The following is a 13,603-nucleotide window of genomic DNA, read 5'->3' as shown; positions in this document are numbered from 1 at the left end:
AGGATTTCAAACACCCTTAGCATTTTAGCTAACTTTGATGTAAAAGGTAAATTTAAAGTAGGTCAGTAGTAGTAAACATGCTATCAACAGGATTTTAGGATTTATAAATGGCTCATTTTCCAGACACCAAAAAACATGAACTTAGCCAGAAAATGGCTGATTGTTTCTCTGATTTTATAATCAGCAGCGACTCGAATGGAAGAAGAAAAACGTGAAATGTTTCATTAATCTGAAATAAGATTTAAGTTGCCAGTAAAAATCCACTTTTTTGTCTCAGGACTTTATTTATTTACTTTATTGAACAGCAAAGCAGAACAATGTTTTCTGTTTTTATTACCAGGTAAAAGTTGAGATCACATTAAGGTGAGCAAAGGTGAAGAGTTGAAGGTAGTCGGTTTCTTTAGGAGTTAAATTTGGTGACTGCAGGCCAGCCGGTGTGAAGCCGGATCCACTCAAAGTAATGAGCGACCTGTCGAGAAGAGAACCAGTTAACCGGGTCTTTAATGTTTCAACTGGAGGTAGAACCAGTTTCACCTGTGTGTAAACCCCTGGGAAGCCCTGATGGCCACACCGCTCCCCCCAGCTGACGATGCCCCACAGGTAGGAAACCCCGAGTTCGTCCTCGCAGACCAGCGGGCCGCCGCTGTCGCCCTGACACGAGTCCACGTGTCCCTCCAGGTCTCCTGCACACAGACGGACCGGGTTCAGGCCGTCGGCCCGTCGGCTCGGACCGGTCGCCGCGGGATCACTCACCTGCGCACATCATCCCCGGTTTGAAGCGATGCTTGTAGGAGGATTCGCAGCCGGAGATGAGCGACACGTTGGCCCAGAGCAGCACCTGGGCCGCCCGGCCGTCTGCACAGAAACATCAGATTAACGAAAACCAGGAAACAAACGACCCATGGACCCAAATACAGCCCGGATTACAGGGATTAATTCACTGCACCCAACAACCAAATGGATATTTACTGGTAGGAAACAACCAGCTGGTTTTCTAAATGAACTAAAACTGAGTAGATTTGGTCTAAAAGTTCACTAAACATCTAAAAATCAGATTATGTCTGAGATTATCCTGGATTAACATGTAAAAGTTTCCTCTGTCAAACACTTCCAACATAAAGCTTAATGCTGTACATAAACCTAAAGTTATTATCGTTACAAATGTCTTCAACTCCTTTGATTCACATAACTATGAGTGGAAAAATTGATTTAAAAAAATTAAATTTAAAACAAAAACTTATTTTTATCTGGTTCATCTTCCCAATTTTCTCTCTTTTCATCTGATAAAAAATAATTTACAGACAAAAATAAATCTCTGAAAAAATATCCTCAGATATTCAAACGACTATTTTTGTCCCTGGAAGTTCAGAGTCATTTAATTATAATAATTCTGGAATAATTTGCATCTTAAAGACGTAAATCCAGATTCACATTCAGGCCCAATAAGGTTAGAAAACATTAAACTGATAATATCTATTGATTGGTTCCTCTTCATCTTCTACTTCTGTTTTATGTTAGCAAACCACTCAATGGGGCAGTGCTGCCACCAGCTGGTAGGAAGAGAGAACCAATCAACGCCTCTCACCCTTTACCTAAAAACATTTCATATTTTATCATCCAGAAAATGTTCTGGTGGTTCTGACTTCCTGAGTGTTTCTGAAATGAACCAACAGGTTTAGTTCTGGCTAACCAGAGCAGGTGTGATAATCGGAAACGGTTCAGGTGTTTTCAGTACCTGCGGTCCGCCCCCACCCGGAGATGCTGCAGGTGTGGTTGGGCGGGAACAGCTGGGTGGTCCAGGGGACGCAGACGGCCCGGATGGCCGGGTTGTCCTCCAGGCATTTCTTCGTGAACGGGAGCTTCTCCAGCTGCAGCAGCGCGATGTCGTTCTCGTACGTCGACGGCACGTAGCTGCAGGAAGAGAGGGAGTCTTAGCTTCCTGTGTGACTGATTTATAATCAATAATTAGCGATCAGGTGGGTTCGTACTTCGGGTGGATGCGGATGTCCGCCACAGGAACAATGTCCGTCGTTCCCTGAGGCCGAAATTTCTTCCAGAGAGAAAATTTCACTCTGTACGCCGAAGGATTCGGCCTGTTGAAGGAATGTGGGACAGTAACTAGTTACTTTACTCAGTTACAGTTACTTCACAAACTGTTGTGAAAAAAATTATACTTTTAAGAGTATTTTTACTACGCTGTACTTCTTACTTTTACTTGAATAACTTTATTATGAAGTATTTTTACTCTTACTTGAGTAAAATGTCTGGATTTTCTTCCCACTGAATGAAAAACAAAAATGTTTGAACCAGAAACTCACCAGCTGCAGTTTCTGTTTCTGAAGTTTTTTATTGAAATAAACTCATTTAGAAACATTTTATTTTGACTGATTTTTTTTTTTTTTTTTTACTTATACAAATTATTGACATTTTGCTCCTTAAAATACCAAAATTTCCACTTAACTTTGTTTTGATGATGTACTTTTCAAATATTAAGTGATTGATCATTTGATCAGTTACTCAGTACTTGAGTAAATTTTTACCAAATACCTTTTTACTTTTACTTGAGTAAAAATATCTTGTTACTCTTACTGAAGTAAAGTTTTGAGTTCTCCACCTTTTCCGCTGTTAGGAAACCAAGTACAAAAAACAAGCAGCTCCTGTTTGTGTCCCAACAGGAGCTGCTTGTTTGTGAGCATAAAGTTGTTCAGGTGTTTTTTACTTTCACTGTCATTTTAAGGAAAAAAAAAAAGACTGCAGTGAAATAAAAAACTGCTCTGTCAAAGCGATTCTCCTGCAGGTTTAGCTACAATAATCAGCCTCAGCTGTTTTGTTTTTCCTCAGTGTCTGAGCCAAATGAATGAGAGTTTGACTGCAGCTGGGTTACATTCAATGCTACTGTATTTTAACGATATGTTCTGGTACTTCTGGGTCGTACCTGACGCAGTGAGCGGCGGTGAGGACCCAGCAGCCGCCGATGTACGCTCCTCCACAGTCGATCCTGCGGTTCTCCTCTATCGCCACCTGCCACTGGATCTGAGTCTGCAGCCCAGCAGGAAGAAGAATCATCAGGTTACCTTCAATCATGACTGGGAAACTCTTCAGAGTAAAGGCGCCATGAATAATCTAGAAAACTCTCATGTCAGGTGACAGAAATACAGCAGCATTGAAACAAAATTGAGTGATTATTAATGAATGAATATTGTTGCTCAGTAACTGTTTATAGAAGGAAAAACACCCGACAATGTTTCCTCTGCAGCTAAAACAAACGAGGTTTTAACTGTTCAAACCTGCAGTGATTGTAACTGGAACTGGGTTGCCAGGTCTGCTGATTATAAGCAACTCTGGGCTTGTTTTTTTATAAAGTTGCAGGTTGGGATTTTTTGTTGCTTATTTGTGTATGAAAAAATGTTGCCCATGTAAAAAATCTTCATTAAAATCCTGAGAATTAAAATCTTAATCAGAGTTTCACAGATAATGGAAAACAAACAAACATGTAAAAATTAATAAAGTTCCATTTTTTTTACTGTTGTAATTATTAAATAACTTTCCTCATCATTAGTTCTTTAAAATAAATCTGTGGATATAAATACTTTATATTTGACTATTTAATTTCAGTTGTATCTTTTCTTTCTGTATAAATTTGTCCTGTTTACAAGCGGGTTGCCAGTTGTGCTTGTTGCTTGTCTCGATCTGGCAACCCAGACTGTGACTGACCGGATTGGCCGGGATTCCTCCCACCACCCTCTTCCTCCGGCTCGTTCTTCCTCGGATCTCCGGTTCCGTGTCGTCCACCAAGTCCTTGTTGGGAATCCCACAGAACAGCTGGGCCTCCAGATGTTTCCTGCTGGCTCTGGTTTCTGGAAACAAACAAACAAACAAACAAACAAACAAACAAACAAACACACAAACAAACAAACAAACACACAACATGTTTCAGCTGCTGGTCTGCAGGTCGGATGGTTGGATTATTGTTCAGCTGCAACAGCAGAAGCTGAAGTTGGGCTTATTATTTATGAACAGGTACCAAGTTGTTCCAGTAGATGGCGCTACTTCTGAGAATGGAAATGGTAGAATCTGCAGCTGGAGTTTTACTTTTAATAACAGAAAAATCTCAGTTTTTACTACAAACCGTCTCTAAATGAATCGTAACTTTAGTTACTTTTAAAATCGGTGACATTCTGCTGATGCTGAAATTCTGGCTGTTTTTCCCCAATAACTTTTATTTCAAACAAGAAACAAAAGAGGAACAAAATAAAACACAAAACAAAATATAAAGATAAATACTATGTGTAATGTTTCATAGAACATGCAAAGTTAATTTGGTAATTGAGGATTGTAGTGTTTAGAGAGCAGGTATAAAGTTAGCGCTTTAGCATTAGCTCCCGCTAACTGTTTAGCTTTAGAGGGTGTACTTAATTTTTTATCAAACTCACAGTGAAATGAACTCTTTCTGATCCATTTCTATTTAAAACTTCACAAAAACTCATTTTGAAAATTAAACTCGACTTTAAGGTGAGATAAAAATCTTAAATTGCCACAAAATAAATTTTCTTTTGGCCTTTTTAGGATTTTTAAAATATTTGTACTAATTTTCTGAACACAGAAGACAGAAAAGTGTGTAAAATAATATAAATAAAGCTAAAACCAGATGAAGAGCTTGAAGGGAAACTTCAGAGAAATGAAAAATCAGAATCAGGACCACGGACAGAGACTCACAGAAAATCAGAGTTTTATTCCTTTTTATTTTCCTCTCTCTATTAATCAGTCTGTAAAATATGTTTATGATTATTTATGTTAATATTTGTTAAATATAAATTATAAAATGATGCAGATTCATTTCTTTAATTCATATTCCTGACAAAATATTGATTTTCAATCATTTTACCGGGTTGGTAAAATGAATGGAAACAGAAATAATTTGTGTTTTAAATGTGTTTTTGACAGATTATAAAACTGATTATGGGATTTATCTACATTAATAATGTATCTCAGCTGTAACACTGTTGAGTGTTTTAATGTTTTTGGTGTTTCAGTGAAAAGGAAACGGCTGACCGAGCCGTGGGTCAGGCTGACCGAGCCGTGGGTCAGGCTGAACGCTCATCACAGAAATTCAATGTTCAAAATTCATGTTAAAATATTTGATCTGCAAAAATCAGCTGTACAACATGATGAAAAAGAAAATACTGGAGATTTATTTATGATTTAACTGTTTAGTAAACCTTTTGTTGCATCCTCTGGTTTTTTACTCAAAGCAGGGATAAAGTTTCCTGCCTGCAGTGGAAGAACCAGCTGTAAAAACCTACCGTTTTTACGGGAGATGTACTCTGAAATAAGAGCAGAAGACATGAAATAAGATTTTCTACCATTTAAAAAAACCATCCAGATTTCCTGAAAACTGAATAAATATCTATAAACACAGTTGGTACCTGAGGGTTTTGGTGCTGAGTTCAATTTATGTGACGCTGCAGGAAACAGAGAAACATTTAGACGTCCAGCTCAGACCTGGTCAAACTCTCTGACCTTCCAGAGTCTGATTGATTGATAAATGCTTGTTTTAATGTGATTATCCATTTATCTTCAAACCTTGATTTAAGGCTGTATGCTAAAATCTTCAACTGTTTAAAGTTTGCCTGAACTTCACAACAAAACAAGTTTAAATTAAACTTTTGGATCAGAGTTTCAAACTTTGTCAAATGAAAAGTAGACCCAGCTCTTTGAACCAGTTCTTACCGAAAGCTTTCACTCGTTTCTGAGATTCGTCGGCTCCGTCCAGGCAGTCGATCAGTTTGTCGCCGACCGCCTTTCTGTGCAAACAGACGCCGGACGCGCAGCGGAAAGCTCCGTTCCTGCAGCCTGACAAACAACGTCGCTCAGGGAAAACCTCAACATGTTTGTCTTTTAATCTGCGTGTTTGGTTTTTACTTCTGCAGCACATCTCATCGCTGCGGTCGCCGCAGTCGTCCACTCCGTCGCATGTCTGGTTGCGGACAATGCATTTCCGGTTTGCACAGGTGAAGTCGCATTCTGCAGTAGAAACGCAAATGGACAGGAGATGGAGGCGGTTACATCGCATCAAACCTTCACCTGAATATTATGAATAATTTGACCAGATTTGATTGTTTTCCATGTCTTTTTTCAGGACTTCAGATAAAATATGTGGGAACCTTAAAGACTCTGAACAACGTCTGCCTAAAGATTTCACCAGCAACACCAACGTGGAAGACATTCCTCAAAAACACAGCAAACTTCAAAATACAAAAGAAAAATGCTGCAAATTTGCTCCACAGAATGGAAGTCCTCCAGACCACCAGGGGGAGTCGGCCACCAAATAAAATGGAGCCACGTTTTAAGTAAAAAAGAAAAGAAAATGAAAAGAGAAAAGAAAATATGTTTCAAACTTGGTCTTTTACAATGTTATAGTGCAGCAGAACATTTATGCAGGTAATATTACCGACTCCAGACTCCCCCTGGTGGACTGGAGGACTTCCATGTTGTGGGGCGAGTTTACAGCATTTTAAGATTACTGTTGTTTATAGCAATACAAGTTAAACTCTGAGTTGAACGACAGGTTAACTCCTGTAGAGGAAGAAGTGACCAAATTGTTTCTACTAACGTTGGAAACCAACGGACAAGAAAAGTTCTCATTCTGTCTCCTTAACGAGCGCGGCAAGGCGTTTCTTTCAGAAACCGTTCTATAAAGCAGCTTCCAGGTGTTTTCTGAGTCTTCACGACCTCAGCATGTTCTGAGACTGACCTTCAGATGTTTCCTTATAGCAGGTCGCTGCGGCCACCATCCGGCCGTCAGCCGCCATCTTGTCGTAGATTTCACACTCAGCCAGAGACAATTCGTAGCCCTGGCAGTGGACGCTGACACAGTGGCTGGGGAGAGTTGTGTTGGGCGTCAGGGAGTTGTAGTCCACAGAGTCTGCAGACGCTGCACCTCTGTAACTATAAATGATTGTTTAGTTAGCTTGTTGTGCCTTCATGGATGTAAATGTAATAAATCTCCTCACTATTCTTGTTTGTGCTCCCTGCAGGCCACATTAGCAGCTGCCATGTCCCAGTCCTGATGGCACACCAGTAAGTTCTCTCCTTCTCCGGTGGCGTTAGGAAGGACGATCCTGACCAGCCCTGTGTCTTTGTCCAGGAAGCTCTGGAACTTGGTAATGTTCGCTGTAGTCACAAAATACAGAAAATATCATTTATAAAAATGAAAACAAACCGAGGTAAGGCTGTAAATGTATCTGTGGAACAGAACCTGTGCAGACTTTTCCAAAGTGGGACATTACGGGCTTCTTGGTCCGGCATGAGGCAGCCATCGCCTGGGAAACAAATCAGCATTTCTTAAAGCAAAGAGTCTCATTGAGTCTCTTATCGAGTCTTCAAACGAGTCGTGAAGAACGGTCTGTCTGGTTTTACCTGACAGTAGGATGTGAAGGTCCTGTGGTTCTGCCCACAGACCGGTTCCACCCCTTCAGTGGGACACAGGTAGGGAAGTTTGCAGGTACACTGACCTTCAACGCACCGCTGCCATGGAGGGCAAAACACCAGGCCACACGACGCTCGAGTCGGCCTGAGGAACACCAGCTTCCTGTTAGCAACCTGAGACTGCTAGCAAACATTTCTCTGGCTGAACAGTCTGTTAGCCATTCCCAGCGGTGGGCACTGCTAGCTAAAAGGTTAGCTGTGCTAACCCTAAAGCACTATATGAACATTAGTCCCGCTAATGCTAAGCACTATAACAACATGGTATTTAGCAAAAGCTAATGCTAAAGCGCTAAAACCAATCATGTGTCAGTAAAACATGTTATATCGCCTATGAACAAATCTTTCATTCCTGGTTCCAGTTTTCCAGTTTTTTGATAAATCTGTGATCAGAAATGAGTTTAAATCGGTTTTAAACTCATTACTGTAGAAGCTCAGTGTGCTAATTGCACAGAAAAAGTGCTACTGTACTTAGCAAAACATTTCCCACTTAGCAAAGCGTTGGTTAGCCAGTCAACGCAGTTTTATTCTGATAAACCCAGATGAAGTATCGATCGAGATCATCGCTGGTAGGTTACAGAAACATTTGGTAACTTTCTAACTTACTTTTTGTCCAGACATTCTTGTGGACCCAAGAACTCGTCCGTGTCGGGTGCTTTGGTGGTTTTTGGGGCGGGCGTTGTGACCACTGGAGTTGGTTTTGGTTTTGGTTTTGGAGGCTTCGGTTTCTGTCGGACCTGTTCGGGTCGCTGCTCTGTGGCCTTTGGCTGCTCTGAGTCTGCTGGATTACTCTACAGATAAGACAGATTCACAAACCAACACATCCCAGTAGCTTAGCACAGAAGCTAAATGTTAAGCATTATGCAGATAATATTTGATTATTTTTAAAAGCATCTTAGTTGCATTATTAGCAACATTTAATTGATATTCTGACAAACTAAATAAATATTCTTAAGTTGTGAAAAATATTGAATCTGGAGCAGTTTTTTTTTTTTTATTGTGTAAAAATAAGTAGTTAATCAGTAGTTAGATAACAAACCATTCAAACACAGTTTACAGAACTGAAAAACAAAAAGTCCAGATAATTTAAATTGGTGATTTCTTTTCCATTTGGTCGACTGATTTTGTGTTGGTTGTTTTTTAACTAAAAACTGAAGAGTTTAAACGTTAAGGCTTTTAAAAAACGTTGGTCTGCAGCAGATTCCTTCCTTACCATTCGATAAAAACATCAAGACTGATGTCGAACTTTAATCCACTGAAAGTCTAGAAAACAGCCAAGTAAATCAACTCTTTACATTTTTTCTGGAAAAGTCATTTAAGTGAGCTAAACATTTTCAAAGTTAGCAAAGACGATAACATGCTAACAGAAAATTGGCTCCGCTCTTAGTGCATTAGCGTATTAGCATCAGTGTGTTTACCACTGCTTTGAACCAATCAGTGAAACACGGTGGCTTTGTGCTGCACTTACAGGAATTAATGGGTTTATTAAAGGACAAAACCGGCAATTAAACCTCTGAGTCTGCAGAGGACCTGAGGTTGGGGTCAAAGTTCACCTCCCAGCAACTCAACAACCCTAAACATACAGCCAGAGCTGTATGCTCAGGACGTTCAGTCTATTTTTATTCCTTTCCACATTTATGCACAACTTTATGTTGGTTATAACAAAAAAATTCAAACACAATAAATCAGGTTTTTGGTTTTAATGTGACAAAACAATGTGAATACATACACAATTCACTGTATCAAAGTTTTCTGGCATAAAATTATAGATTTGATCAAATTTTAAAGGCTGATCATTAATATTTAGCACTCAGGACAAATGAAGCTGTAGAAGGTTTTTGGGCTCACCTGTCTTAGCAAATAATCTCTGGAGACATGAAGTTTCTAAAACATCCCATCTGTTATGGTTTGGGTAATTTTATGAGTTATTCTGTCTGACCTGAACGGGAATAAATCAGCCCAACTCACCGCCTGAGAGGCAGCGATGAGGAGAAACAGCAGGAGGAAGGAGTCTGGTCTCATCCTCATGGTTCCGAGGATCCAGCTGCAGATCCTTCCAGTTCGGATTCGGCTTCAAATCTGACGCTTCCTCTGCTGGCTCATGTTGTCACCATCAATCATTAGCCTGTCCCGTCACTGTGAACACATGATTGATCCGTCTGACAGGCTGAGGGACCGGGAAACCCAGATTCCCGTAAGCAGAGAACAAATATTTTCTGCTCAAACGTTTAAACCTGTCCGATGATTTCATCCGGGAGTTTGAGAAGTTTCAGTTAGCTGGATGCTAATCAGGCGCGATGACGTGGATTTCTGTTTTGGCTAAAAGTGTTAAATATGTCACAGAAACTTCATTAAGACTTAATGGAAACTCCTAGAAAACAATTAACAATAGAATCATATTTATTAGATCAAATTTGGAACAACCAGAGGTTTATATTCACTGCATGAAATGGATCATTTGTAGTAGTTAAATGTTAGTGAACCAGGGTCACTGTGACAGAAAAAAGAAAGAACATTTCTGCCAAAAACTCAGAAATTCATCTCTGAATATTTTCTAGAAAAAGTTTCGGAAATTTTTTGGAATTTCAAAAGTTCAAAAATGTTAAATTTTTCAAATTGAAGTTTCTTTGTTTTTTCTAGAAAATGTGAGTTTGAAAAGTCACAAATTTTCAACTTTCAGATTTTTATAGAGTTTCAAAAATCAAAAGATTTATCTCAAAAATTTGGGATTTTTTTTCTAGCATATTTTTGATTTTTCAAACTCAGTGGCAAGTTTTTAAAAAAATTTTAAATCAGATTTGAGATTAATGTATTTGTTTTTTTGTAACACATTTTCAACTTTTCAAACTGTTAAAAATTTCCACGTTTTTTATTAATTAATTAAAGAGTTGAAACGTTTTGTTGCTGAAATGTTCTATAGAAATGAATTTGACTTCAAAGTAAAAGATTTTTGCTCTCGAGTCAAAACTTCTGAAAACACAAATAAAACCTGAAATGTTTCTGTTTTTCCTTCACATATTTAGTGACAGTAAAGCTTCATCAACATGAGTCTGAAACATCTTCAGTCGTCGTCATTAACTTTCTTCATCCTTGTTGCTTATTTTGCATCAAAAGTCTGAAATGTTTGTGTGCAGCTGCAGCGTTTCCTAACCCTGACAAACAGGTTAACGTCCAACGCTGAATAAATAAAGACAATTTCAAAACCACTGAGACGCTTCAGCGAAAGCAAACATCTGCAGCTGAACGCATTAAATGCTTTTTGTTTTCAAAAGTTTGAGACACAATTCTGAATATTTCTGAAGGATTTATTAAACTCAGACATTTGAAGAGTTTTTTTATTTTACTTTTTCTAAAGTTTATCTATCTATGATGATTTTCACTACAGTTGTAACCAATGAGGCTCATTTTGACTCTTCAGACTGAAGGAAAATACATAATTACAGAATAAAAGATTGTTTCAGGTGTAAAAATCAGAAAATGTGCAGAAAATGAGATGAAATTACAAAAACACTAAAAAAAAAAAGAGTCAAAATGTGTTTGGATTAACTGATTTAATTTAATTTCACATTTACAGCTCAGAATAAAGTCAGAAAAAACAAATTATGACAGAATAACAAAGTTAGTTTATTAAAGTCCTGAATCTTTCATCACAATTAAAGGCTCAGCTTAGAAATAAAAGATAAAAATAAACATTTTCTCAATAATTACCTCAGAAAACTTTAAACATCAATTTAACTGGAAAATAGATGATTTTTAGGTTAAAAAACAAAGCAATTAGTTCAAAATCATGCAAAAATATTAAGATAAATCTCTAAAGTTGTTTAAATTTACAGGTAAAATGAAGAGTTTTCTAAAAAATGGGAGGAAAACTAAATTATTTTAACTAATAATAAAACATAAACATGAAGGAAAGAAGGAAGCATTTTGTTTAAGATCTAGAAGCAACAAGTACAATTTATGGCTTGTAGCACATACTGTATATAATGTTGTTAAATATATCAGAACATAAAATTAATCTCTTATTTACACAAAACATTTACTGTAGTGAGACAAAACACATAAATAACGACAGGAACCTTTAATTAATTAGTTTAAAGCTTCATTAATTTACTTTGGTAGTTTTTGCATAACGTTTCCTAAAACGCAGAACGTTTCTGTCCCCGACGTCGAAACGTTTCGTGTTTCTCTGACGACTCGATGAATCTGACATTTTTTAACTCAGACAGTTAAAACAAAATCACAGCAAAGTTTCTCCAAATGTTCAAGAGTCTGGAAGAGCAGAAAACCTGAGACTTAGTTTAACGTTTCCTAAAAGGAGGAGTTCGGCTTTTAAAGCGGGGTTCTGCGGAGCCCGTGTCAGCAGGCAGTAGCTTACCCACAGGAGATCGCTGCATGAGCAAGACGAGACAAAGGAACTTTCTGAATCTCATTTCTAAAACATTACTGCCGACGGTTTTCAAATCGTTTAATCTGAACGGATTTTATCGCATTTTTTCCGACTTTTACGTCGCAGACGTGAAAAATGTCGTCATAATTCTGCAGCCAGACAGAATCTGGACGTAAACAATGGCTAAAAATTATAATTATGAAATTATGACATAAATTATGCGTCAGTGAAACAAACCATCTTACAAGTCGCTAGATGATGTCATCGCCTAATTTGCATATTTGGTCTTATGTGATTCAAGCTTTAGAACAAATTCAGTTCAAAAGTGATTAAAAAACAAACTTTATGAAATAATTTCATAATGTAAATACTGAACCTACACTAAATAAATAAGTTTTATATGATATCAAAGTGAGAAGATGAATCCATGACTGACTGGGAATCAAAGCCAGGAATTTATTTAGATGCAACATTTTCTGAGAAAAAAACATTAAAATTCATATTTATGGGTTTGATATCAGACTGACTACATCCGCCACTTGTTGCTAGATGCAGTGATTGGTCATTTCACGTCTTGCTAAAGTCTCCAATAATATAAAAATAAAAAGATGCTAAATTTGTCGCTAGTTGCATTTTTGGAAAAAAGTCACCAGAGGAAACTAAAAAAGTTACATTTTGTGACAAAGTTTGCTGCCGTGGTTTGGAGTCTGATCTGGTTCATGAAAGTTATTTTAAAAATGTGAATTTTCCTCCTGAACGTCAAATCTGGTTTCATCTGCACCGTGACGTTGCCCTGCGTCTCGTTAAACCGAAGACAAAAAAAATGGCGGCGACCATGGGTGGACGAGGAGCGCAGGGCGGCGGCCATCTTGATACTACGGCCTTCGATGACGGATGGAAACGGGTCAGTTCTCAACAAAACACCAGAACCGAGGTTCTTCCAAAGTAAAGGCACTGTAGGATAGTGACGGCTCACAACCTCTCCACAGAACCCCGGTTAAAACAAGCCGTGAGTTCAAAACGATTCGCTCTGTGAGGACGGAGCCGCGTCGCTCCGCAGACGTTCAGCTAACGGAAAGTTCCTGAAACTACGATGGATTGTTGCTGCAAACGAGATCAAATGAGTTTGATTATCAGAGCTGCAAAAAAGAGAAATTTAATTTATTATCTTTCAAAATCTTTTTTTAAAATCTAGATTTTGTCCCAAATGATCGAATCTTTAACCTGAAATTGTTTGGTTTGTATTGGAAGATAATTCTGGTGCCAACATTTATTGTTTTTGTTTTCAGATAAATGTTTCTACTGTTGCTCTAATTCAAACTCTGAAAACGACACAAACAAACGAAAGAAAGTAAAATAAAAACACCAACACACACGAACTGAACAACATTCCTGTTTCCACTTTATTGCACCAAATGATCACCAGAGTAAAAGGCTTTGATCTCAACAGGACAATAAAAACCAAAGATTATATTAAATAACATGCAACATCCTGGAAATGGAGACCAGACACACACAGAGGCACCGACGTTCATCACCTGGACAAAACACCGAGAGACACTTACAGGAGTCAAAGGTCGTGGCAACGAAACGAGTCACTGCAAAAACATTTAAAGCTGTAGTACGTCATTTTTATTAAGATGATCTTTTTAATGTTTGTTATGAGAGAGATCATCTGTGAAAATGTTGATCTCCTCTGAGCAGCTATCTGAAGAAATGCACCAAAAGTAG

General features: G+C 38.2%; 1 protein-coding gene across 1 annotated transcript; it reads right to left on the bottom strand.

The window, feature by feature from the left end:
• Positions 1-261: 261 nt before the first annotated feature.
• cfi (complement factor I) lies at positions 262-9,610 on the bottom strand. The gene is made up of 17 exons (XM_028038712.1): positions 9,454-9,610; positions 8,092-8,276; positions 7,420-7,573; positions 7,259-7,322; positions 7,014-7,173; positions 6,755-6,948; positions 5,923-6,024; positions 5,731-5,853; positions 5,427-5,462; positions 5,304-5,324; positions 3,715-3,857; positions 2,936-3,039; positions 1,989-2,093; positions 1,736-1,911; positions 754-855; positions 535-683; positions 262-469 (listed from the first exon to the last, which is right to left on the bottom strand). The coding sequence occupies exons 1-17, from the start codon at positions 9,511-9,513 to the stop codon at positions 401-403; spliced, it is 1,947 nt and encodes a 648-aa protein (XP_027894513.1). The 5' UTR covers positions 9,514-9,610; the 3' UTR covers positions 262-400.
• Positions 9,611-13,603: the final 3,993 nt, after the last annotated feature.

This window comes from Xiphophorus couchianus, chromosome 14 (genome assembly GCF_001444195.1).
Source record: "Xiphophorus couchianus chromosome 14, X_couchianus-1.0, whole genome shotgun sequence".
Taxonomy (NCBI): domain Eukaryota; kingdom Metazoa; phylum Chordata; class Actinopteri; order Cyprinodontiformes; family Poeciliidae; genus Xiphophorus; species Xiphophorus couchianus.
The sequence above is the reverse complement of the archived record's forward strand: the minus strand, read 5'-3'. Positions and strand labels throughout refer to the sequence as shown.